The following is a 23,942-nucleotide window of genomic DNA, read 5'->3' as shown; positions in this document are numbered from 1 at the left end:
TTTAAGAAAGTCTGTTGAGCACAAGGAACAACAATATTTGAACATTTACTAAGAAACATGAGAAACTAAAATGTTGAGTATAATTTTAAGATTTTCACAACTTTTTATGAATATAAATTGGGTTTATTTCCAGACTGTCACTCTTTTAAGTTTCATTGACTGGGACTTCAAGCCAGTTTGAGTTCAAACACATCCTTTAGATAATGTTTCTCAGTCTATTTGTTTTATTGCTCTTTTTAAGCACCTCAGGGGTTGTGGGGGGGGGGGGGGGCAAATGTTACAGCAATTGTGGCTTTTTCTGTAGAGATGCAGTGCACTGCATAATGTGTCCAGTTTTTTTTTTTTTAGTGGGCTCATTTCCAGCTCTAGTCTGAGAATTAGTTTTCTTGTGTGTACATGCAATTTATAGGATGAGTCAATAAGAAAAGCATGGCTGAAGAGAGGATGTGGAGAGACATCACGGTATGAAGACACAGACCCTGACGTGAGTTAGAGTGAAGGCTGAGTGAGGATTCCTGCAATAAAATTCAAATACATTAAGACAAACTAGACTGCAAATGTTTGAAGTGATACATGCCAAGCCTGTGAAAATATAATCATTTAATCAGAACACATTAAGGTATTGGATTTTGAGTTTGGCTAAAGGATTTCTCATCAAAATGAGATAAATACCTGAAAATAGTGACAAATGAAATGAGGGCAATTGGAATGATTTATACATAAAGATGTATAACAAATATATTAATTAAAAAGTCAAGGCATAAGCAGAAACTGGAATATAATTTTAAAGAATAAAGTGGAGTAACTGCATAGAAACACATGCAGGCATTACAAGACTCGGCTTGTCTGCATCATCAATATCTCATTTTTGTTTCAAGTTCAGACTTCAAAAAGTTTTACTGAAATATTTAGTATAGTCCATCTAAGATTCTCTTCACAAGCAAACATGTCAGTTTACAGCCACAGGGGGGCAGTACTCCACAATTTCTTATTCCAACACCAGCGATGAAAATCCACAGGGTATGACATTATCTTTTTTAGTCTGCTTGCCTCGCTTCCCTTTGAACTCATTTATTTGATTATCTCCTGCTGATTAAAGAGGTATTATCGGCTATCAGACTTTGGATTCTAGGCATTTCATTTTAAATGTTTAAAAAAAAAACACATTAGGCATCTGCCATCTGATACTGCACCTATGTTAACAAAACGCTGCAGATGAAAGCTGTTGCAGGGAGTTCCAGGATAATGCCAACGTGTAGGCACTCGGTCAGGCAGTGCACTCCGTCATATCTAAGTGGCATCATTGATTTCATGTGATGAATGTCTATTTTAGTTGGGCCTATTAATAGAAGTGTCCAGACAGGCTCTGTGCTGCCCTGTCACCATCTGCAAGGATGAGATACGACTCCTCAGAACAGAGTACGTGCAGGACCCCCAGTCTATAGGACCCCCTCGTGTGGGTTGAGGAACCACAGCCTCCTCTTAGATGTCCCATATGTCTATTATTACGGTACCCATATAGAGTGTTTACTGAGTGACAAGTAGACGCTGAAGCTAGTGCTGAACTTTTCAACTTGTCATGACTCAACTTAAATGTCACCCCCTTTAAAACCCAAGTCAGCGCTGTTTATTGGTGCTCACAAAGAACTCACATTTTCATATCATGTCTCACTTGTGACATACTGTCTTTAAGAGCTGCTCCTGCCAGGTCAATGTAACTTGCAAAGAAATCTCCACTAAGCCAGATGTACTGTATAAGCAGCTCTTTAAATGTTCTCTATTTCCCTCTCTACTCCTTTTATATTTTTCTTTTTATATTTCCTCACCAGAACCTTTTTTTGGAAGATGATTCTGATTTTCAAAGATGCCTCTCTTCATTGGCAAAAATGGAGAGAAATTAGGTTATCAGCTGCTGGTTCTTCTCCAGTCATAAATTAGAAATGTCCCAGAGTCCTCATCTGTTAGGGGACAGCAGCGGGAGGTACTTCCAAGTTTTTCTATGTCCAGTGGTGGAGCACCAGATCATTTACTCGGTACATTCTGTGAATGGCATTTCAAGTTGATTTCAAGAACATCAAAAAGAGCCGTACATAAGGCATATAAAAAAGTATTAATACAAGATTCACAAACTACATACAGTAGGCAGTATCAAAAATAATATTTCTTACAATGTTTTAAAGATTGAACAAAAGACGTTTTTTGACATCAAAACTAGCAACACCACACTAAAATAATCTGTTTAAACTTCTACATAAGCACAGTTCCTTCATTCAATGTATTCAAATAAAGATTATACCCATTATGCCAAATGGCGCCTGTATTATTAAATAGTTTATGTAAGTACGGTTTCATTTTGTAGCTTGCCCAGTTGTAGCTCATTTAAATATTCTTTAATCAGTGGATCATTTGTTTTCAGTTTAAACAAAGCACTTTCTCTTCTATACTACATTGGTACAATTTCCTGGAAGCTTTTTTTTTGTACTTAAAGCCCCTGTGAGAAGTTTTTAAGTAATATATAAAGAGACTAAAATTACTAATGATGCACTTACTAACTCAATGCTGTAACTTTTAACCCCTGAACTGCTGCCACGGGGTAGAGGTCAGGCAAAACGATGAACGGCACAGTAAAGAAACAGCCTTTAACAGCAAATATTATATTATTATTATACAGTTCACTGTTAAAGTTCAGCATGATGATGATTTTTTGTCAGCAAACACCACTTACTCATTAAGAGGACAAAATGTGCAAAGAGTTGAGATGTACCACCTTGTCCTCAAGGGGTGCCAAAGTTTACACAAACCAAAAGTTGCTCACACTTAAAGGTCCCATATTATGCCTTTTCTGGTTTTATATGCTCTTCAGTGTGATTTCCAGTGTCCTGTGCATGTTTAGGCACATCTATTTGCAAAAATTCAAAGTCTGCGGAAACACGGCTTCTCCTACGTCCTCCTGTTAGCTGTAGCATTAGCCGCATGTAACACTCGGTTCTAGCCCCCCTCGATAAAAATTTGTCAGTCCGACGTCATTGTCAGTGTGAGATCACTGATCTAACTCCATTGGCTAGTTGTGGCAAGACCTGCAGCTCATGTTGAAATTTCCGAGAAGCGTGCTGAGCAACTGACCAATAACGACAGAGCGGATCAGCAGACCAATCAGAGCAGACTTGGCCCACGTGGGGTCTAACAGTGTGGGCTCAACAGAGTGTAGCTGACAGACTCAGAGCGTAGAGGGAGCAAGGAGGAGCAGGACATGAAAACAGACACTTTTTTCTGACTTTAGCTATTGTGAACGTACAAAAGTAGATACATAGATTAAATATACGAACCCCAAAAAAGGCAGAATATGGGCTCTTCAAGTAAAAGTAGAGCTTAGAGTAACTCGGTTACTTTACACGTAAGCATATGTCCAAGTAGTTCAAGTAAACTTAATTAAACAGCCGACTACCTGACAGACTTAAGACATTCCTCTTAGCTTTCACTGTACAACATGTTTAGAGTTATGCTAGTGCTAATGTAAGCCTGCTAATACGCTAAGGTAAGTAAACTGCACATTGTCTTGTATAGCATGCTAGCAAGTGTTAGGGTTCAGCTGCTTGCCTCTTTGATAGATATTATGAATACCAGATAAACATTACAGACAATAATGATCAAATAAGAGAATTCATGTGGTGTCATGTGAAGTTTCCAACACTTTCCATCTTTTATGTGATTTCTAAGTATTATTTTATCGTGATATATGAAAGTAAAGAATTTGGAATGTTTTCTTTCATTTAATTTCACATAAATTGCGATTACATTTCAAATGTTTTATACGTTAACCTCAGTTGGTCATTGGAGGTTAAAACCTAAAATGGACTTTAGTCTGAGACACAGTACACTCTTTAGAGTCTGGTCAACTTGTGACTCAGCAGAGAGATTATCACACGCTGTTCTCATTGAGATATGAGTCTTATGAAACTTAGCATGCTCATGCTGGCTGCTGGTCATTCAGTTAACTAGTTTCAGGCACACGTCCTGGGCTTGTCGCCTGCAAGTGAAACCCAAGCCGCTCTGTAAATCTCAAATAAATGTGTTCTCATATTATCAGGGACGTTAATGTCCAGCACATTGTGCCGTGGACAGCTTGTGCTCTGGTGCTGGCCTCTCGTCCTGTAACCCTGTCTGAAGCTTGTGATCTTCTTTTACGGCTGTTATTTGGTACCCCACTCAAACGAGACACTTCCAAGTTTCTCGCGTTTGTCTCACTTACTACTGAGGCATGATGCCTCGCCTTTTCACCTTATCGTAATCATATACCGTCACCCTTATACAGTATGTTCTGTAATAAGAGTGATGCTGCCTTTTTCCAGCTGCTCTTGTTGCATAAGTCCTGCAATATTATCAAGTCTTCAAGCTTTTATTTTTAGTAACTTCACAACTCCAGATGCCAGACACAGGACACAAAGCCTGATACTGAGTTTTGAGGCCGATATTGAGGTATGAGATTGCAAAAGGCAAATAAATATTCTGGCAAAATTCTATTGTTTTTCTATTATTATATGTCTATGTCTTGACTCAGACATTTCATGATGATTTTTCAGTTCTCCGGGGTGGCTGAACTCCAATCTAAAGACTGCGAGGTCCGTCCCTTTGTCCTTCCACCACTTCGTTCCAAATGGAGATATCTCGACAAATATTCTAGAGACATTCATGGTCTCTAGAGGAAGCATACTTTTGTGTTCCCCTGACTTTTCCTCTGGAGCCACCATCAGGTCGACTTTCATAGTATGTATATTGACAGTTTAATATGATATACATTTGCGTTTGTGATACAAGATTTCGATTGCATAAGAAATTAATACTATGTTAAACTGAAAAGCATCTCTAGCCCAAAGTAACCGTTATTCCCTTATTGGGATTGACCAGTACTAATAATCTGGAACTTTCTTGTCACACAGTAGACTTAAACATTTTTGCACAAATGGAAATACAGTTGTTTGCTCTGACAGCTCGGATCCCAAGAGGCCACCAAACGGAGTGCAATGCAGAAACCCTCATAGGTATAATGGCGAAGACTCAAATCAAGACGTTATTTTCTCTTTTGCACAATGTTTAGGTTGTAAAAAAGAAAGGGTAGGGTTAGGGTTAGGGTGGAGGATGGGGTGGGGGAAACATCTTTCCAGCAGATGTGTGAAGAATGGTGTGGCAACATTGATATAGCAGTGCTATGGTATGGGTGTTCAAATGGTCTTCACATTGTGGCTTTGGCTGTGATCGATGTCTGATGATTGATAATCAGCTAAATGTCAGCTGATAACAGCTCATGTGTATTACATCTGTGTCCTGTATGAACACTGCACTGCTCATTAAGAACCAGTTAGATCTTACTATTTTAGCTGTGTAATTGGGATATTTTCTCTGAGCGGTTATCATAAATTCTAAAAATCTTGTAATTTAGCAGCCTGGGACGCAAGAATTCTGAAAGGGTTGCCATGACTATTGGTAAAGACCTTTATGTCCCTCTCATAATAGTAATGTAATTATCAAGTCAAAATGGTCTCAATGTACTCTGAAGTCCTTTCCGACTCCTCTGGTCACTTCCTGCTGATTTTGGTTTGTATTGGTCCATTTCATTGGACCACAGAGGCCTGTGTGTGATTAGCAGGTGTATCTTAGTAATCTGTATCATTTATTAATAGTATTTTATTGCCTTGCAGACACGTAACAGCTTTTCCATAACATTCACTTCTATACTTCATGTTCTGACACATTCATGTTAGCGTGTGGCAAGATACATGATGAAGTAGTCTCAGTCACTTGAGACTGGACTGGGAGCTCCAGTGGTTACCTAAAAGGAGACCAGGACATAACTTGGAGGGAGGTGGGTGTGAGCACATATTTCAGCAGTATTTCCTGATATATGGCCAGAAGAAGGAGGAGGAATACTCATCAAGCGTACAGGCTGCTGGCTCAGCAGGTTACTCAGCACTGACACAGAATGAAATACAAATAAGGAGTATTATTAAAGGTCACATATTATTCAAAATACACTTGACCATGTGTTCCTAGTCTGCCTTCTCACTGTAAACAATTGGGCATGGATCGAGAAAGCTCGAGCCACCCAAGCCCTTCCAGAGAGGGGGCGTGGTCAGACACAGCTCATTTACATTTAAAGCTACAGGCACAGAAACAGCCTGTTCTGAGCAGGGCTGAAATAGAGGGGTTTATAGGTATGATCAAATACAAGATCAGAGTGGATTTTTAACAAGAAATTCACAGATATGTTTTGGGGAAGGCTGAGACAAATTTATTGTGGTTGAAAAGGAGGACAATATGTGACCTTTAATCAAGTTTTTATGTTTACATTTTCTGCATTTGAAACCCTCCGCATAAGCAGTAGTAGGGACCAGTTTAGTTTAAAATAGGTACTAAGTTATTGTTCTGACATGCGGCTACTGTAATTCTTTGAATGCCCTTCGACTACAATATACGTATATCTCCACATAACTGATGCAAACAATACAAAATCTGTCATTATATGTAGTTTCAAATTTAATTCAGCTGCAGTAAAATAGAATTTCTGTGTGTAAAAAAAACAGAAACAAAGAAACACTTTGATAAACTTTTCCCCCAAACTACAGAATAGATCGTTCATGTGGCAAAACACCAACCCCATTCAAAACTATTTACAAACAAGACCAGTGTATAAGACTGTACTGGGCGATACACAGTATGTTAGCTGCTCAATGTCAATTCATGATACATGAATGATACTTCTGAATAATTCTGTAGGTTTGACCTACTTGGCTTCAGTCACAAAACATTTAAAATAAAGGGAACTGATGCTTTGGGGACTATAAAGTGGTTATGTGAAGTAATTTGCTTGTTCTACACAAACATATAATGCTTTGTCAGACACATGTGTCATTCATCATTTTAACCACCAACATTCTTACAAAAATCATCATTTGTCAGAATTTTTTTCCACTCATGGCACCTTGTCATATGTAAACAGTCACATTTTGGTCCATTAGCTGGCCGATTAAATTTCCTCTGCAGAGTGCACACTATCCTAGAAACACAACGGAGGAAGAGGATTTTTGTCATGGCTCCACTCTGCTGTTGCTTCTTCAAGTTTGTTGAATTCATAATTCAAAAGTAGCCCTTTTCATTGGGATCTATATTCCTTTAGGATGATTATACTAATAGCAGTGTCACTAAATACCATTTGAAGTGTAAGTGCTCCGTTTGTTTTCTTTGGCTTCCAGTGAATTTCAGGTTTCATTTCGCCAGATGGTCGATCTCGTCTTGAAAACACTTAAAACGGGAGAGTATCCATGAAGATTTTGTCCACAATCGGGGGTGGAGGAACTAGATCTTCTAATTTCAGGTAAAAGAGGCGCTGGAGGCCTTGAGTGCAAAGAGTCCGGAGCTCGGGCAGCTTCCCGAGAAGTTTTGACAGATAATTTGGCCGCACCGAGTCGGAGCCGCAGGCAGAGACGTGATCTTTAAGGCAGGTGATGAGCTGGTTCTGCATTTCCTCCACACGTCCTGGCTCCTTCAGACCATGTCGGTCTACAAAGATAGAAGATAGATATCAGTCAGAGTAAGCCTTACGCTTTGGAAAATTCAACATTAAATAACAAGAAATCATAATAAAGACTACTGAAAAAAAAACAGATTTACTGCTTTTCATAACTTTTTTTAATCAAATAATTCCTGATTTGATAGTGCAGCATCTGTATGCAAAACATTGACAGAAAAAACTTTAATACTACAATAAAGGAGTGGACACACAGAAGTAATAATAATTTAAATGTAACTATGATGGAACAATTCTTCGTTGGGATTGTAAACATATATCCCCGCACCATGCATTGTGGCTATCTTTAGGCTGCTGTGATATACGACATCTTCTCTGTACTATATGTAAGGTCCTGTTACATTTGGTCATACACCTGTCCTGTCAGTCCAGGGTTTATGTAACAGCCTTGCATTGTCTGTGCCACTGAAACCAGATGCCTCTTACAAACTTTTGTCTCGCTTTAATTAAAACAACTCTGATTAGGGTCAGAGGTTAAAGTCTAATGTTGCCATGTTCGAATAATGTTCAGGACGACTGGACTACTCACCAGTGATTATGACCAGCGCTGTGAGACAGGAGAAGGAGGAAACATCCAGCTTCATGCGATGAAGGCTTTGAGAAAACTCTAAGATAGAGTCAATCCAGTCCCCAAAGCCTCGGACACACTGTGTTTTGTGAAGTACGGTCCCATTGCAGAAGATTAGCTTGTCCGTTTCAGGGTTAGAACTTTAAAAAAGAAGGAATATTTTTAATTGATGTACTTTGTCACAAAATAAGATTCAAATGAGTTACATGTAGTTTTTTTTTAAGTTGTCTTAAAGGTGTGTAGCATGCACACTATGGCTATGATCAGTTATGATCAGTTTTTGTTGGGGGGGGGTGTAAACATCGTAGTCTGATTTCAGAAATCTGGAGAAGCCCTTATCCTGGTTTTTAAAAGTCTGAATAAGGACGTGATCAGGTATACAGCATGTCAACACGTGCACTAAACTGAGCTGGGTGAGCTGCATGTGAGAACACAAATAGCCTAATTATTTCGCCCTCATCTGATCTAAATTTTCTTTCCTGCCAGCCCTCCATGTAACATTTACACAGGAAGTAATGTGTGTGTGAACACAGCGTGTAATATTACCACAAAGTTTTTTTGAAGGAGGCTGCACTCACCGATATGCGATACGCAAGATGAAGAGTTCTACAAAAGCAGATTCCAGCAAAAGTTCCTGGTCTTCTGGGCAGAACTCAGAGAAACCTGGGATGCTCTTCGTCCACTTTCCGATGACCTCCATGGAGGATGTGAGTAAGTTGTAAAACTGCTTGATGTCGCTAGCATCTTCCTTCTGGTTTGGACGTACCTCTGTCTCTTCATACTGAAATACAGAAGGCAGATGTTTTTAATTTGGCATTCAAAAACCCAAAGAAATGCAATCAGGATCGGATTTCTTGTGTGTGTTTTTACCTTGGAGTAATCGATTTTCCCAACGCCAGGATTTGAATCAATGTGGGCCCTGACGAGTGAGGCAATCATGCTCACTGGAGACACAGTGCTTGTAACGTCCTGAACGACTTTAGGCTTAGACGGCAGGCGACCTCTTCGTCCTTTGAGGCTATCGGTTCTCACGACTGGAAATAGGAGATCAACTGTTACTTTCACATTATTCTTACAATCCCAGGTCCTATTACCATTCACACGGCTTTGAACTCACCTTCCCTCACCATGCCAACCGCCAAACACTTCTGAAAACGGCAGAACTGGCATCGATTCCGCCTCCTCTTGTCTACAAGACAGTCCTTGTTGGCGATGCAAACGTACTTGGAATTTTTTTGTACTGTGCGCTGTGAAACCAAAAGAAGAATTATTTTTTTTATTCAGTTGAATGGCACATTTTTTCCCAACTGTGTCAAGAAATAGATCAATTAGCTTTGTAGATAAACCAGATCTTCTTACCTTGAAGAATCCTTTGCATCCCTCGCAGGTGCGGACCCCGTAGTGCTGACAGGACGCGTTGTCCCCGCACACAGCACAGCAGCCCTCATTCCCAGCTGGACTTTTTAACTTAGGTGATAAGCTTCCATCCATGTGGTCATTACTGTTGAGACTCTGTGCTTGCTCCATCCCCATGGCAGGAAAGTTCAGTGCAGATGAGTGAGGGTGGGCCAAAGTGAAAGGATCCTGTGGTTGACCCAAATGAGACATATCCTCCACAGAGCCGTTGTTAAAAGTAAAGAAAGAGGGCGCATGTGGCGAGGTCTCCTCTGCCACCCAGTATCCAGGACAAGGCGAGTACGGCCCGAATGCTGAGTCCCAGGTGGATGTGTGCTGACTCTGGAACCCGGGGGTTGATGGAGATGAGGCGGACGCCGGGCTGCCAAAGTAATCTGACCCAACAGGGGACCCAGCCTCGTCGGGGTAACTCAGAGCGAACGCTCCAGGGTAGCAACCGTAAACCTGGAGGTCGTCCAGCTTGAATGGGGTCTCCTGGTTTATAGACGATGTAATGTGGGCGGGAGCTGCAGTGAACTGGCATGAATACGCGTCAAGGTCGCCAGTGTGAGAGTCCACCAGAGAACTGATACTTGGCAGAGGTGGAGCAGAGAGGTGGTCCCGTGGGTTGCTCATATCCACAGCCAGCTTAGAGATAATGTCTGTGCTTTGAAGCTCTGAGCCTCCAAGGCTGTTCTCATAGGACTGAGATCCATGCTGAGAGTGGATGCACGTCATGGCTGCAAAGACTGAAAAAGCATAATCGGAAGTGTTAGAGCCAAGCAAGCTATTTCTTCTGATTATTATTATTTTTTTTACTTTTTCCTTATCCTTTAAACCATCGCATGTTAAACTCCTAGAGGAAATAAACAAGTGGCCATAGCTTCTTTCAAAAAAAATAACAAATAAAGACAGGGAAGAAGAGACAACAAGCATCAGGGGGGCTGAGTTGGACCATTTAGCCTTAGTACATTGTCTATACGCTCTTCCAAGTGACCCAGGTCATCCCCAAATTACGCTTTAAACCATAAATCAAATGCTCCAGAGCGAACCTGTTTGTAACCCAGTCCTTCCTCGTACAGTAAATGTCCCAGCCTACTAAACAGAGATGTATAAGCATCCTTTATTTGATGAGAAACCTAACCAATGCGCTGCTCTAAATGATCTTCATTATGAACTATACACACACATGGTGTAATGTGTGTGTATGATCAGCTGCATACACTCGCACACCGGATTTTACTTCCAGACGATGCACGAAGCCAACAAGTTGAAGAGACACATTACACATGGAAACACTTGTGCAACCGATCCTGCAATATAGTTTTTAAACTCGTGATAAAACATTAAACTCAATACTGTTAAACGTGTCAGCGATTAGCAACAAGAAACACTTCTCCATAAGTACAGAGGGAGGCTGCTTTCTGTGCGACTGGAAGTCAGCCTAAAAACGTTTTAAAAATAGAACTTTCCAGAATGAATTACAAACATTTCTTACCTGTTCGCTTCCTCTACAGGTGTTTTGAACTGTCTGTACTCCACAGATAACTTCCAGCAGTGTTCAGCGCTGCCCAGCTGAGCAGCAGTCCCTCCGCTCACATCTCCTCCACACATATATACTATGCTTTTTATTCTACCCATGACGTCGGGAGAAGGTTTCCATACAAGGTCGGGCGGTGGGCGGGGAGATTTCCAAACTCCAGCCAATCATGAGGCGCGTTCGAGAGAATAGACGTCTGATGACGCACTACGGGATTCCGTTGACGCGCGTACAACAGAGAACCGCAGCATTGTACTCCCTACACACAGACACAGACACGCCGACACAAAGCTATATTAAACCCGATAACATTGAATTTGAATTTTTATTTTGACCCTCACAGGATGACACACCGCCACCATAAACAGTCATTATCGTTAAACAATCCTTACAAGTGTTAATTCGTTTTATTAAAGTAGTACGTTTTGCTCATATCATGGAAACATTAGATTTTTAAACAGGAAGTGGCCTTGGTTGAAACGTTGGTTTTCTATTTATAGGAGTTCTTTTCAGTGAATGTCTAATCTTATTGCAGAAGTAGTTCTTTCATCTTATCTGATGTGCAAGAAAACCACATGAATTAAGAGTTCCCAGAGGGAAAAAATGCTCAACTGAATATGTAGCTCTATTCAAGCATATGCATAACAACATGATACACTCCTAAAGAGGACTTTAGATGGGCTACTCCTGTCTCAAAAGTTTGGTAATAACATTTGTCATTTAGGCCTCTAATCATATCATATAGAGTCTATCATAATATATTTCTAAAGTGATATGCATTTAATTTAATCAGGTTGTTTTCTAGGTCAAAGAACAAACAAACAAATAGCACAGAGATGGGCCAAAAGTAGCGGCCAATAGGTTGTTTAGCCTGGCAATAATATTGTATTAAGTTGTACTATGAACAACTCTCAGGCGTGGTAATTCATTACCAATTTATTTTAACTTTAACTTGTTTCCTTCCTCTCTAAATCCTCGCTTGTGTTCTCTCTGATGTTCGTCACCTTGGATGAAAGTGTCGGCGAAATTTTAGAATCGTAAAAAGGCACTATTTTGTTTTGCAGTATTTATTGCTCTCCCTGTTTATGTCTGAAATATGTTTCTTTAAATCCTTTTAAAAAACTTAATGAAAGCAAATAGGCCATTTTGACAATCAGGCCCTCAAAGCTACGTGTTTGATTTTCTCAAAACATGTTTGAACCCCTCAGAGGAACCCTCATGAAGTGACTCACCGCCCCTCCAAAGTCATTCATCAGACTGCGGCCTTCTACAGGTGGAGGAGCTTTTCACACTCTGCATCAGAGGAACCAGTCCAAACAGAGAACAAGTTGAAATAGTGATTACAAAAACATTCTCATAGAGTTACATCTCAGCTGTTTTGTCAACGAGAGCTTGCCATGCACTCTTCCCTGCAGTCTTTCCAAGGTTATTTCTTGAAGGAGAGAACGAGTTAGCTGGCATGGCAGCCTTTCGACTTGAAGACAAAATTCTTGAATGGGACACATTTTTGGCTCACGGTCCACCTGTCGCAGTCTGTGCTGGAAACGAATGACGCTCCCGATGAAGTGTTTTCTTTTTTTTTCTTCCTGTGACTGACTGGACGTCTGTGATGTCATGCCAACGCTGGCTGAGCCTCCCTGAAGCGTTGAAGCTGACGTCGCCGGTTATCTGATCGACATTTATCAGAAACAGGGTCCATTTTGTGACAATAAAATCTCGGATGTGGATTCAGATCAAATAAAACTATCATTTGGTGTATTTGGTTAGAGTTGCTTTCTGCTGTTACGTGTGTGTGCATAGTCACAAATATGGAAGTTTGGACTCTACAATGCGGTGTACATTAGATGTGTCCTCTGTGTGCGGCAACTGTTCTCGGACACATGTACACTCGCACACACATGTACTTGTTATGTATTATCCCATGTGCATTGCCAGAGCTCCACCCACCACCTGTTGCTCCTCCACAGGGCTATTTTTGAGCTGAGAAGATGTTTGTCATTGTGGAGAAATCCTTCCGTTCTTAAATTCAAACCTGTCATATGCTGAGATTTCACTGGATTATCATCTCATTTAAAACTCTGAAGGACCGGGGGAGGGGGGAGGGGGGAAAGGGGGGGGGGGGGGGGACCCATGCAGGATTGTAATGACACATGATCACAAAGTGTTTCAGACGGACACAAGCTACAAGGAACAGAAAGAAGCTACAGCTGTTGAAGTCAGTTGTCTATTTGATCACTTCAGTTTGCATACAGTTTCACACAGCAGTCATGTTCCTTTTCCCCACAGATGGTAGGAAAATCAATTGTTAAACTATTCTACTGCTGTGTTTAAGGTTGTGAGTCGTATAAATTGCACATCTCCCTGATAAATGATCAACTGAAAAGGCAACGGAGAGTGAAAATCGAGAGGGACAACTAGCAAACTGTAGCTTAATGGGAGTCCACGCAGCAACACCCTGCCTCTTTTCTCCTTCCATCTGTTTTAGGCATTGCAGATAAACTTGTGCCTGACACCGCTCATTCTGCACAAAGGGGCACATTTGAACTAGATCACCTTGTGCTGGAGTCCCTGTTGGAGAAGCTGATATTTTGGGTGTTGAGTCCTTCATGCTCTGGTTTTATGGGGTGTGCAGAGTGTGGATTGTTTAGACCCTATAACATGATATGAAGTCTTGTGTGTGTACGTGTGTGAATCCATATGTCTTATATTTATATGGGCATTTCTTCTGATAGTTACTGTTTGCAGAGTTATTCTTACACACTAAGCAGGATGAAATAAACAGCACAATGCAAACGTTTCAGTTTAAGTAAGGACTAGGTTGAAGATTAAAAGGTTTGATTTGAACATTTATTAATATTAATTGTACCTACCGTTTTGCTCAGTTCATTTACAAAGACATGACTTGTATTGCTTTAAAAAGCTGAGGTTATGTTCAATGCCAGCTATTAATGAGCACTGATGATAAATGACAAATGAAGTTGATAAGACTGTGAATGGTTTCACCGGTGGTCAAATCCAAAGTGTTGAACAAATCTGAGCTGGTGACGACAAAAAGTTAAAGGTAACCAATGTAATTTTATTTTATCATTGGAGGAAACACACACACATCCAATTTCATTCCACTTCAAATCATGCATGAATATATCGACCTCTCATATCTGCGTGGAAAAAAGTCAGGGAATCCCCAAAGTGATCCTCTATACCGAGCAGCAGGGGTTCCAGGAAGAGAAATAATCAGTCTTGTTGCTGACGGTCTTGTATAATTTTATATGTCATACAGAGACATCAGTGTTGTCAGTCTGTTTCTTTACAAGCGAAAAAAAAAAAAAACCCTCCACAGAGGAGCTTTAACTGAGGCTGAAAGATGTCAGCATTGAGACTGACTTCAAATGAGGTGATAACTGATGTCAGTGGGATTCCTCTTCAGGGTACCAAGATACTTCACACGGATTCCAGTCGCTGTAAACATATTTTCATTTGTGGCCTGAGTAACTTACCCACCGACATTGCTATTGGTTGAGCCAAAAACACAGCTCTAAAACGTACACATCTGTGAAATGTAAGCAATTCTGAACGGTTAAAAAATACTTTTCCCTTTTAGATCATGATTGAAGAGAGCTCACTATCCAAAACATAACACCTACTTTCCATGTGTGCTCAACTAGCAAAACTTGCATCACTTTTATATTTTGTATTTAATTCTTGAGAATCTTTGTTTATTATCTCACTACTTTACTTTATTTATGTTAAATCTCCGCTTAGTCACTGGTTTTGTATTTGCTAAATGGAAACAATTAACTGTAAATGTGCTGTAATGTATATGTGACATTGTTTATTTAACTGCTGTGCTATGATTTGGACGTATTCTTCTTTCAAACAGACAAGTGAACCGCATGAGATAATACTTGAGAATATTTTTGTATAATCCCTCCCTCCCCCATAATACCACAATAGGGAATAAGCTGCTAAATGTACAGACCATGAAATTGACATATTTGGAGAAGCTGCTGTGCCCATGACGAAAACATGACTGGGTCTCTCTGTGACTCTTCCTGTTTTTGACCAAACACATGAGACGCTTTCTAGCGCTCTCACATTCCGCCCCCGGGCTTCAGTCACCACTGTCCTTATCAGGTTCCACTTTCCAGTCTCAACTGAGAAGACGATGGGACATCATCGCACATGATAGACGTCTCCTATTTTACATACACACACATTAAGTATGAGCCCTCCTGCACTCCTTCTCCTTTAGGTCTTTACTGCCCATTTTGTCCATCTCATGTTTGTGTTTAAGAAACACTTTGTTTTAATGGTAATACGACCATATGCTGCATTACAGTTTATAATCAGATACTTTAGTACAGAAGCAGGCGACATCCTTCACTTTGTCTCCTCAACGTTTGCTGATGTTAGCAGCAAAATGACAAACTGTTCAGGCTCCATCTGCTGGTACAACAGGGGTGTAGGATGTACAAGTTCATCTAGGTGAATAGAATTATTTTTGTATTGGTTGAATGTGAGTATACTTAATGGAGGACTATTTGCAGCTCGTATTTCCATTTTATGCTTCTTTATACATTTATTCTACTAAAGCTTAATTGACTTTTTTTTACTCCTCTTAATATATTCGAAGCCTTAATTTTCAGTTTGTCATACCTCTCCTCTCTCCAGTGAAAACTATGAGCGCAACACTTTGAACATAAGAGTATACCACCCTGCATTTCACTGCACATGGTTTAATAAACTTGAATAAACTTAGACCCAAAAAACGGAGTCTTTAAATGTTTTTGTTTTTTTTTACAAAAAGAAAAACTTTACTGCTTAAAATTATTATTTAAAAATAAAAATGTTTTTTGTGTATCTTTTGAAATCAAAGTTGTCAATCTGATTAAACTCTCTTTTACACAAATGTACCTCGTGTAACACAATGCACAGAGAACAGTGTTTGTGAATTGATCCACCACTAGAGGGCAGCATCAAAACATGAGTGACTAATTTCACCCCGTACTGAGGTCAGTACTGCACATACTTGGTGTCTTTTGAGGAAAGAATGTCATTTAAAAAAAAAAAACAACAACAACTCTAAAGACAAAGAGTATAATTTAACAAATAATTTGTAAGCCAGTAAAGACTTAAAAACGTACCAGCAAGATAATTAAACATGTGAAATAACATGATAACTTAAAACACTAACAATAAGTAAATATAGAAGAATATAAGTGACAGATACAGAATAAACAAAAGATGAGCCATTTTATGTTTAGTTGCAACTCAATGGCCTTAGTTATATTTACTGAAAGATTTTTTATTTACTCAATTTATTAGACTCAATAAACAAGCTTTAAGCTTATATTTAAACTGAATGTGAGCGGATCATTGAACACATATTGTCCACAATGTCATAAAATGCTGTTTCCTAGTTTTTTCACAACTTTGGTTCCAAGAATTGAAAAAGTTGTATGACGTGTTTGGTAGCTTTATATTATTACTGAAAAACTTTAATGCAATATATTGTTTTATAACACCTTTACCTGCGTTAGAGCCTAGAATCAGGAGGTCAAATTCTTATTGTCCACCACTTCAAAGTGACTGCCATTGTTGAACAATTACTTTCCCTCCAGATAACATTAAGTTACAATGACGCAGACGCCGCTCTGCTGTCATCAGAGATTTCATCACAGCACATTTTGAATAATGAGCTCTGTCTTCATGCTTGTCTTTGTCACCGGAGAGCACAAAATCTTTTCTGTCATCTGTTTGGTCACAAGAATGTCCCCCTTTGAGCCCTCCTACTCTCACATTCCTCCCTCATCCACTGCCCACATAAACTGGGCCACACACGCTGGGCCGGACCAGTGCTAGCTTCATCATGAGGCCCAGATAATATGGGCACAAAAACACAGTTTTAGTTGTGGACATTTGAGTTCATCACTAACAAAACTGTAGTGGAAATGATGAACTGAAAGAGATAGTTTAATACATGTTGAAATAAAAGTGTAATCCACTTGTAGCGTTGTTGAAAAATGAAGCCAATGCAAGAACTCATATTCAAGAAAACAAGGTCACAGGAAGCCTTTCTTGTTTTATTCACACCTCAGTTTGTGTCTTTGTCTCAGTGGTTTTCAAGATATTTTGTTGTGGTTGTGGTCGTCGTTGTTGCTGTTGCTGTCACTGGGCTTTAGGGCCTGGACGAGGTTGGGGATTCTTTTTTCCTCGGTCCCACAGGAAAAAATTAGGAAGCATTGCATGAAGCCCAAAACACTTGGTCATTCCAGAAAGCCAGGAGTCAGCAGTGAACACCTCCAGGAACTCTACAACCAGCATCTTCCCTCGGGTCTGCACGGCTGGCCGCTGTGGGCTGCTGGTGCTTTTGTTTTGATTCCACTCCAGGCCTGGGAGCGCCGCCATCAGTGACTCACATATTTTGGCTCTTGGCTGACTTTGGCCTCTCTTCATCCTAAACTTGTTTTTTCTTCAATGAATTTCCTCTTGTTATTTCCAGTTTACAGTCCATGGACGAAATAGCGGTGTTATTGTCTCAAAGTTTCCTGGACCTGTTCAAGGTCAGGAGTGGAACGATTAAGAGTGATCGGAGGGACTTTATGGAGAGTTTCTGTACTGCACTGATTGCACTGATGTGAGTGAAATCCCCAAACAATACAAAGCCTGGCTTGTCAGTATTAAACAAGGATTCAGGAAATGTGTAGAGGGTGAAAGAGAAATGTCAGCTGTTGCAACCACAGCTGCCATTCAGCTGGAGATGGATAATATCTCTGCCCCAATGTGCTTATGTTTGGTCTCTTTTCAAATCACATTGAATTCCCCGGACTCATCAGCATGCAGAGTACAGTCACTATCTGTTTTTTGGTGCTGAATTCAACCCTAAAAAAAACTGCTCTCATACTAAAAAAACCAAGGGACCAAATGACGAAACAGTGAGTCATCTGAAAATCACAAGTTTGTAGGTGTTAAAGATTAAACACAGAGGGACATCTTTTTTGAATCCAGCAGTGTAAGGACCTCAGCTCTAAACGTGCTTTTGAAACTATTTACATACTCATGGATCTAAAACCAAATGTGAAAAAGAAGCAGATGACAAACCGCTAAGTGAGTAGACAGACAAACTTCCTCATTTCCCAGCACTCACAAAAAAAAAAAAAAAAGTTGATCAGTTGAAGTGACATATCACAAGTTTTCGATTGCGTCCTTCCAAAATCGTCATTCGCGTTTCACAGCCCCCCCCTCAACAGTGAATAAAACTAACACGATATGTAAAATCAAGCGTGTGTGTGGCTCATCTTCACCGCAGATGAGTCAGTTCTACCTTCTTGGATTGCGAGTGAAAGTCTTTGATGTGTGTGGGCAGACTGAAAGTATTTTAAAGTGGGTGTCAGATAAAACACATGTTGGTAAAGTTTGTATCCACATGTTTAAAGAAAAAAGATATATTATTGAGCTCCACAGAACATCAGAATCATTTCAGACCAAACCCCATATACGTTTTAGGCAAGTTTAACGTCGTTTGACATCCTCAAAAATAAACATGAAGTCATCTTCCTCAGGACAGTTTCAAGCTAATTGCTGTCATAATGTTTTCTGGGAACAAGGTACAGTATCTCTGGGCACCGTCCTCTTTGTTTTCCAGGAGCTGGCTCTTGAAAAAAGTACCGGGTGAGTCAACTTCCTCTCTTTTCTTGGACAAACACTGCAGCTCGCAGCATTCCTGAATCTCCAGTGCTCCTGATCTGCATACTGAGCTTTCAGGCGGGCATGCTGATTTCATTTGGGAGATGAGGACAACATGCTGATCTCCACTGTGCTGCTCTATCAGTGTGTGTGTGTGTGTGTGTGTGTGTGTGTGTGGACGTGGTGGCTGCATTTGTTCCCCTGGAAAGAAATAAGACAGACGTCAGAACAGGCTGAACCCTTTCACTTCCCGTCTTTGGAGACAGGAAGAAGTCACTGTCGCTGTTCTCTATCTATCAACCCAAGTAAGGATGTCAACAGGTCTGCACGTTGCTCAAGAAGGCAGTGGTTATGATGGGGTTTATATTTATACATTTAGTGACAAACGTGATGGCTCTGGTGAGGAAGAAAGAAAAGATTAAAATATTAAGCAGTTACAGTTTCTGGGAAACAGTTTCAAACTTCAGCCGCACTTTGACTTCAGATATAACCCCATGACACTTCCTGCCATTGTGTTTGAAGACTTTCTCTGTCTTCATGTGCACAGTCTGTCCACACACTCACAGAGGTTTTATATAAGTGTTTCCCTCCTTAGCATGAAGATGTGAAGAAATATAATTGAAACATTTAAAAAAACTCTTTTAAGTATTATTGTTATTTTTGGTCCTTGTTGCCTTCGTTGGATAGGACAGCTGAAGAGAGACGAGAAATGTTGGGAGGAGACAGTGGGAGATGACAAGGGCTGAGGTTGGATTCGAACCGCAGCGATGGGAACTACAGCCCACGTACATGGGGAGCGTAACATAACCGCAAGGCTATCTGGTAACCCTAATGTAAGATTTTTAAAGACTTATTTTACCCTCAATATTCATGTGGGTTAAATTAGATTTCTATGAAAATTAAAATTTGTGCAAAAATACCTCGGCTACAGAAGAGCTATAATTTCAATTGTCTTAGATCTTAGGTTGTAGCAATGGATACAGAGAATATATATACATATATATTTTTTTTTTCTTTTTTTTAGATTATTCCTAAACACATTAATGAACTGACCGCAACTATATGAGTTTTATCAAATTAGACGTTATTTTTTTTATCTGTTTTATATTTATTTTTGGAATATTGCCTTTATTTTATGGGTAGAGAAGGAAATCTGGAGAGAGAGCGGGGAATGACACCCCAGAAAGGATTGACCCTTGCCTTCCCAAATGGGGCTCAACCCAACCACCTCAAGGCCTTCAGCACCCGGTTATCTTTTTTTATCTTTAAGGTAGTTCTCTTACATTTCTGGATCCTTGTTGTGGTTGTATCTGCCATATACCTGTTGATGTAAACATTTGGATATATTTAGGTCAAGGCAGCATGCTGTGGTGTTCTGTGGAGCATCTGGATGGAATCAGTTTTGCACTGAATGTTCCTGTGTTTCACCAGCCTGTCATGTAGTGGGTAGGAGATACAGTCCAAGATGACATGCAAAATAGAAAACATCCTCCTCTTTGACACCGCCAACAGAGAGTCCAGCTCCACCCCTAAAATGTCACCGGCCCCGTGGATCAGTTTGTTTAGTTTGTTTGTGTCCACTGCCCTCAATCTGCTGCCCCTCAGCCCCTCAGCCTCCTCAGGAAGTATAGGCGGCTCAGGCCCTTCTTGTAGACGACATCAGTCCTGTTCATCGTCCAAACACACTCTCAGGTACTTAGAGTTCTCCACAATGTCCACACTGACCCCATGGAAGGAAACAGAGGTCACTGGTGCCTTTGCCCTCCTCAAATCTACAATCAGTTCTTTCATCTTACATTGAGCTGGAGATTGTTCAGCTCGTAGTAACCCACCACAGCCCGGTATTCGGCCTCCTCACCTTTGCTGATACATCCAACGTGACAGCAGAGTCATCAGAAGACGTCTGAAGGTGACGGGACTCTGTGTTAGCTGAACACTGCAGTGTAGAGGGTCTCCAGTTTTCAGTCAGTACTGTTTTTTACCGATAACGTTTGGCATCTAAGGTAGTCTTAACAGCAATCAGTATGATTAACAATGATGTTTAAAAAAACATTGTGTGTGTGTGTGTGTGTGTGTGTGTGTGTGTGTGTGTGTGTGTGTGTGTGTGTGTGTGTGTGTGTGTGTGTGTGTGGGGCTAGGGGTGGATCAGAGAGTGGAAGCGGCAGAACATCAGCAGGTGGTACCTTATCTGACTTTGTGTTCTCAAACATCATAAAACAATGAAAAAGAGGAACCTGTTAAACAGGCAACTGAACATTCACCCCGAGGCCCATTGTACACCATCTGTACACACACACACACACACACACACACACACACACACACACACTCTGTGTCTTTCCTCCTCAGATAACAATCTCTGTACCCCAAAGCAAGGAAGTAGCATGCAAATGTTAAACATTAGTCTTTTGATTTATTCCACATCTGCTTTAGTACAGATGCACATTCAGTTTGCCCAAACAAAGTCACATGTGTACTTTGTTTTAAAAGGATTAAAAAAAAATAATAGTTCTTCAGTCATTCATCCCTAAATTGATACTGATATTAGCAGCATAATCTACAGCTGTCGTATTTCCTGTGTTGGTATTACAGCTGAATGGCCATGACTGTGTGACATGTGAGCTGCAGAGGAGGGGGAAAAAAAGGCAGATTCAATGACATAGACACTCACACCTGTCACAGGCCTAAAAGGAAATCAGCGTATGTGTGTGGGTGATGGGTGGGAGAAGTCATGCAAGGTCTTACTATGAAACTGTCGATAGCCGTTTGAGATGAATAATTACAGGAAGTGACAACAATATTTGGTCACCGCTTTTTGCAGTGGAAAAAAACATGATGCAGTGCAGTATATGGTGACATTAAAACGAGACAATAGGATGACGTGCCTGTCTCCCCTTCAATTGGACAAAACAAGATGTTGTGCCCCCCAAGCATGCATTTTCAGGAGAAATAAAGAACTGCCCTCTAGAGTTCCTTTCCAGTGAGGAGTACATGAGAAAGGACTCTTTAAGGGGATAATCCAGTAGAGACAATGAGATGCAGAACCCTAAGTTTGCCCTTACAGTGGTTAAAACAAAGTGCCCTGAGGGGAGCATGTTAAGAGGAGAAACCTAACAAAGTGATCTCTGGAGCGCACTTCCAGCGGAGTAAACGTGTTGTGCTTCATGCGGGAAGATTCATGGATCATAAAATTGGATTGGAGATCAAAATGTGTTGTGTTTAATCTGGTGACACAGCCCCCTTAGTTTCCAGCAAAGAAGTCCAACACATGACTCATTTTTATTTTCAGTAAGCCTTCAACCAACTGGACTGAACGAGCATCTCTGCGGCTTTGTGGTTTGACGACCTTCATGTGCCTCAGATGCACTTTGATCGATGCAGTAAAAAAAAAAAACATTTAAGTGCAATTTGTCTAATAAATAAAAAGTATTTCATGCAAAACAACCAAAAAACCTTAGAAAAAATTACCCCTTTGCTCATATTAAGAAGCTATTATGTCTTTGAGGTTGCATATGTACTTTTCTATTTTCTCTTATTTTTTCTGAATGAACTTTTTTTTTGAATGAAGTTAATGTCTAAGTGTGTTTTTAGTTGTGCAGCTGTAAAACAGTTTATGAACTGTATCCAGCCGTTAATAAAAACACACACAGCTGCCCACTTCCTACGTTAGAGGCTGTGACTGTAAAACCGAGCCGTCCATTAACGAGCTGTTAGATGGAAATTATGAGCTGCAGCTTCAGCAAAGAGGCTATAAAACCAACAAAACAATATCACCTTTGAGGTATCATCAGCAAACTGCCTCGGCTGCTGCTTGGAAACAGGATATTTATCTTGGATGTATGAATTTGCATTTAGTCAAACGTTCAGAAGATACTGTGGAGCTTTTCAGTATAAGTGATTCATCCCCTTTATTTGTACTCAAAGTATTTAAAGCACAGTTTAAAAGTGTAACCTTTGACCCTGAAATCTTCTTTATCACTCACACCTGTCGTCTCTCCAGGCAGACGTCCAGCAAAGTGCTTATTGCAGTTTATTGCACTTAACCCGGTTTCTCTCTTAGTCAAACTCAAACAGGCAAATATTGAGATAATCACACGTATATGATGCCGTTTTCCTTTTTTAAACCTAGCAGTCGGCTCTTGGCCCGTTCTCTTATCTTTATGGTTGGTTTCCGGGACACATTTGACAGCCACATCCTGTGCCTTGACAGCATGCTCAGCCTCCTATTCCTCTATCAGACACAACAGACACAGTTTCACAATGCCAAACGCTTTATGTCAAGTCAAAACTTCTCTTTTGAGAGAGATTTTTTTCTGCTAACACGTTGGTATGTTGAGTGTGGCTGAGCTCTGTGGTTTTGTCTGGTGCCTCGTCTGCACACAAACTGTAAAACAAAACACATCCAAACGCTTCCTTATTTTTTAACAAACATGTGCACTGACCAAGAGACCGAGCAGAGACTCAAACGGTTGATCAGAAGCGGTGACGAATGGCCCTGCTTGAGAAATAACTCACTGGTCTGAGCTGTTACACCACAGAGGCTCAACTCTGTTCTAAAACCGGTCTGCTTCCTCTTCTCACGGCTTGTTTCTCATCTATGACAGCCACTTACACGACTGCCCCGGTGAGACTTAAGTAACTGTGTGTCTCCAGGCTGAGAACTCAAGTGTTCAACGCAACCAGAGGATTTACTTGAATTTCAGGAGCTGAAAAGACACTTAGTGCAGAATTAAAGTCGTTTTCCGCTCGTATCTGTATCAGCTGATCTGTATTAGACTCTGTGCGAAGAGAAGAGACACAGAGGCGGTTTCTGATGCTTGCCACAAAATAATTAAAGAATTTGAGTGCAGTTGTGATGTTTGTGGGACGTCTATTTAAAGTGACTTTTGTGGTTGCAAAGTAAGAGTTCAGAAAAAAAGTACATCATTTGAAATACTCCTCATACTTTTATAAAAGACTTCTAATGGACAGTTTGTTAAAAACAAGTATCAAAATTAATCAGGCCGTATTTATTCATTCCAACCTCTTCCTCATCAAAACCTGCGAGCATGATCTTAAATATGATAAGAACTCGCTTTTCTTGATCTTACATTATTATGATTTGTAACCCTTTTTTTCTCGAGGTATAGGACAAGATATCTGTTGATTTAATGGAACAAGAATATTCTGAT

The 23,942-nt window shown here is 40.4% G+C and overlaps 1 protein-coding gene and 1 long non-coding RNA gene across 2 annotated transcripts; both read right to left on the bottom strand.

Moving 5' to 3' along the window:
- Positions 1-6,027: 6,027 nt before the first annotated feature.
- nr4a1 (nuclear receptor subfamily 4, group A, member 1) lies at positions 6,028-11,181 on the bottom strand. The gene is made up of 7 exons (XM_020637056.3): positions 11,044-11,181; positions 9,510-10,294; positions 9,268-9,397; positions 9,021-9,184; positions 8,729-8,931; positions 8,112-8,290; positions 6,028-7,554 (listed from the first exon to the last, which is right to left on the bottom strand). The coding sequence occupies exons 2-7, from the start codon at positions 10,281-10,283 to the stop codon at positions 7,298-7,300; spliced, it is 1,707 nt and encodes a 568-aa protein (XP_020492712.2). The 5' UTR covers positions 10,284-10,294; positions 11,044-11,181; the 3' UTR covers positions 6,028-7,297.
- A 5,946-nt stretch (positions 11,182-17,127) lies between these two features.
- On the bottom strand, positions 17,128-20,887 carry LOC136181013 (uncharacterized). The gene is made up of 2 exons (XR_010667489.1): positions 20,055-20,887; positions 17,128-18,972 (listed from the first exon to the last, which is right to left on the bottom strand). It is a non-coding gene; the product is annotated as an uncharacterized lncRNA (long non-coding RNA).
- Between the last annotated feature and the right edge of the window lie 3,055 nt (positions 20,888-23,942).

Source organism: Labrus bergylta, chromosome 12, assembly GCF_963930695.1.
Source record: "Labrus bergylta chromosome 12, fLabBer1.1, whole genome shotgun sequence".
NCBI lineage: Eukaryota > Metazoa > Chordata > Actinopteri > Labriformes > Labridae > Labrus > Labrus bergylta.
The sequence above is the reverse complement of the archived record's forward strand: the minus strand, read 5'-3'. Positions and strand labels throughout refer to the sequence as shown.